The following is a 2,145-nucleotide window of genomic DNA, read 5'->3' as shown; positions in this document are numbered from 1 at the left end:
AAAAAAAAAAAAAAAAGAAAAGAAAAAAAAGAAAAAAAAATCCAAGCAGCTAAAGAGATGCATTTAAAGGAAAAAAATTAAAAAAAGAAAATTTTCTGCCTAAATCTGTACTGTCTACCGACATGTGTCTATTTAAATTAAAACGTAATAAAACTCAAAATTTGTCTCTTCAGTTACATCAGTTGTATTTAAGTTTTAAACAGCTACATATGGCTAGTGGCTATTGTACAAGACAATGCAGATATAAAACACTGCCATCATCATGGAAAGTTCTACTAAACAGCACCGGTCGGCACGTTAAAATATTCTAAGTATCAGTCACAAAGTACACATAACACGTATAACTTATAGCACAGGAAACTACTTTTTCAAGGTTAACCACAACCACAAGGTTATTAACACCTGTTAATAATTATCTGTGCAATCATCTGTGCACTGAGGTGTTCTTTGTTTTGTTTCTCTTTTTCTTTCTTTTTTTTCCTTTTCTTTTTTTGAGACGGAGTTTCATTCTTGCTGCCCAGGCTGAAGTGCAATGGCGCCATCTCGGCTCACAGCAACCTCCGCCTCCTGGGCTCAAGCAATTCTGCCTCGGCCTCCCAAGCAGCTGGGATTACAGGGGTGCGACACCACGCCCGGCCCGTTTTGTTTTTCCAAGAAGCTGAAAAAGAACCACGTATTTGACTCCAGGAAATACAGAATAGTTACAAGTTCTGATTCTACTGAACTTGAGGATAAGTGGTTAGAAAGAAAAATAAAAGTTCTGATTCTGGGTGGAAATAGAGGCTCAACATCCACCGTTTCCTCAAGTGTAAAACTACCTCGAAGAACGGCGACTATTAAAATGAGATAATTAATACAGGACAAGTGAAAGCTTAACACACAGTGTGTGTCCAGTTAGTCACTGCTATTATTACACTTATAATTTTACCCTAAGAAGGATGAAGCAGCTAGGGCATTGAGAAGCTAAGTCTGTTAGCAGCGACTGGTGCCTTGCTCAGGGCAAAGCCATAATGGGAAACGCTTCGTTGGACCCTCCAGCCCTAACCCCGGGGCAGGGGGCTTCCTCACCGCGGATGCACCCGGGGAGGCTGCCAGCCTTTACGCCCCCACTGCAGAGCTCCTCGGCGTCCACGAACACCGAGTCTTCATCCTCCTCCACGTCGTCCCTTAGGTAGTCGTCGTCCTCCTCCTCCACCAGGTCCTTGGGTGGGAGCAGAGGTCCCTGCAGTGGGCGCAGGTACTGACTCGACCTGGCCATACTTCTCCCGAACTCAACTCAAACAACTGGGGAAAACCCTGGCTAAGTGCACCGCCATGACCTCCCAATCAGTTCCACGCCGTGAAGGCCTTCAACTTCCGGAACGCCAAGGCGGCCGCCGGCGTGCGCGGGGCGGGGCGGGGCGGGGCGGGGCGGGGCGGGGCGGCAGCGAAGCTCCGCCTCACGTTTCCAGGAATTGCAGGAGGAGGGTGTGTGGAAGGGGCGGCGCCAGACGGGTTAGGCGCGGGAAAGGGAGAGCGCGGGGCGGCGAGATGGGCGGGGCTGCTGCTCCTCTGGGATTCCTGGTGCCCGGCGATGAAGATCAGGGAGGTGCCGGGACGACATCTGCGCTGGGGAGTGACAGGCGTGGCACCTGCAGAACCGCCAATGCAAGGCATCTCCTGCGAAGAGAGAACGCGGAGAAAGTCCACTTCTGCTGAGCCTCAAGGACTCGGAATAGCAAGCCCTACCCCAACCTCCCCAAAACGAAAGTACTGTATAGCAGATGTCCTTCTGGAGTCGGATCGAGGGCAGGGACCCAGGATTCTGTCTTTTTAATGTACGTTCCAGGCTGTCCATTTTGATGCTCAGCTAGATTTGGACACCACTGGATTACATGACATTCAAAGTTCTTTTCATCCTTTCCTCTGTGAGTGCACCCTGGTCTCCCAAACTTATTTAAGCTGGGCTGCTACCTGCTGCTGACACTGGAGAAAAAGTATTTCTCTGCAACCCAGAGGATAGACAAGAATAGGGGAAGGGTACTAGAAGAGAAAAGAACGTGATTTTAAAAACTGTTCTGGAGCTATGATTCTATTACTTGATGGGGATGGTACTTGAAAGTTTGATAATCTTTAAGAAATACCATAAATAGATTACTAAATTAC

General features: G+C 48.1%; 1 protein-coding gene across 1 annotated transcript in view; it reads right to left on the bottom strand.

The window, feature by feature from the left end:
• The window catches only part of HELB (DNA helicase B), a 37,417-nt gene extending 36,027 nt beyond the window's left edge, over nucleotides 1-1,390 (bottom strand). The window contains exon 1 of the mRNA XM_017515848.2: nucleotides 1,069-1,390. Coding sequence (XP_017371337.1) covers nucleotides 1,069-1,258 — 190 coding nt within the window. The 5' untranslated portion in view covers nucleotides 1,259-1,390. The remainder of the gene's footprint in view (nucleotides 1-1,068) is intronic.
• Nucleotides 1,391-2,145: the final 755 nt, after the last annotated feature.

Source organism: Cebus imitator, unplaced genomic scaffold (genome assembly GCF_001604975.1).
Source record: "Cebus imitator isolate Cc_AM_T3 unplaced genomic scaffold, Cebus_imitator-1.0 Scaffold562, whole genome shotgun sequence".
Taxonomy (NCBI): Eukaryota; Metazoa; Chordata; class Mammalia; order Primates; family Cebidae; genus Cebus; species Cebus imitator.
Note: the sequence above shows the minus strand (reverse complement) of the source record. Positions and strands in the feature narration are given on the sequence as shown.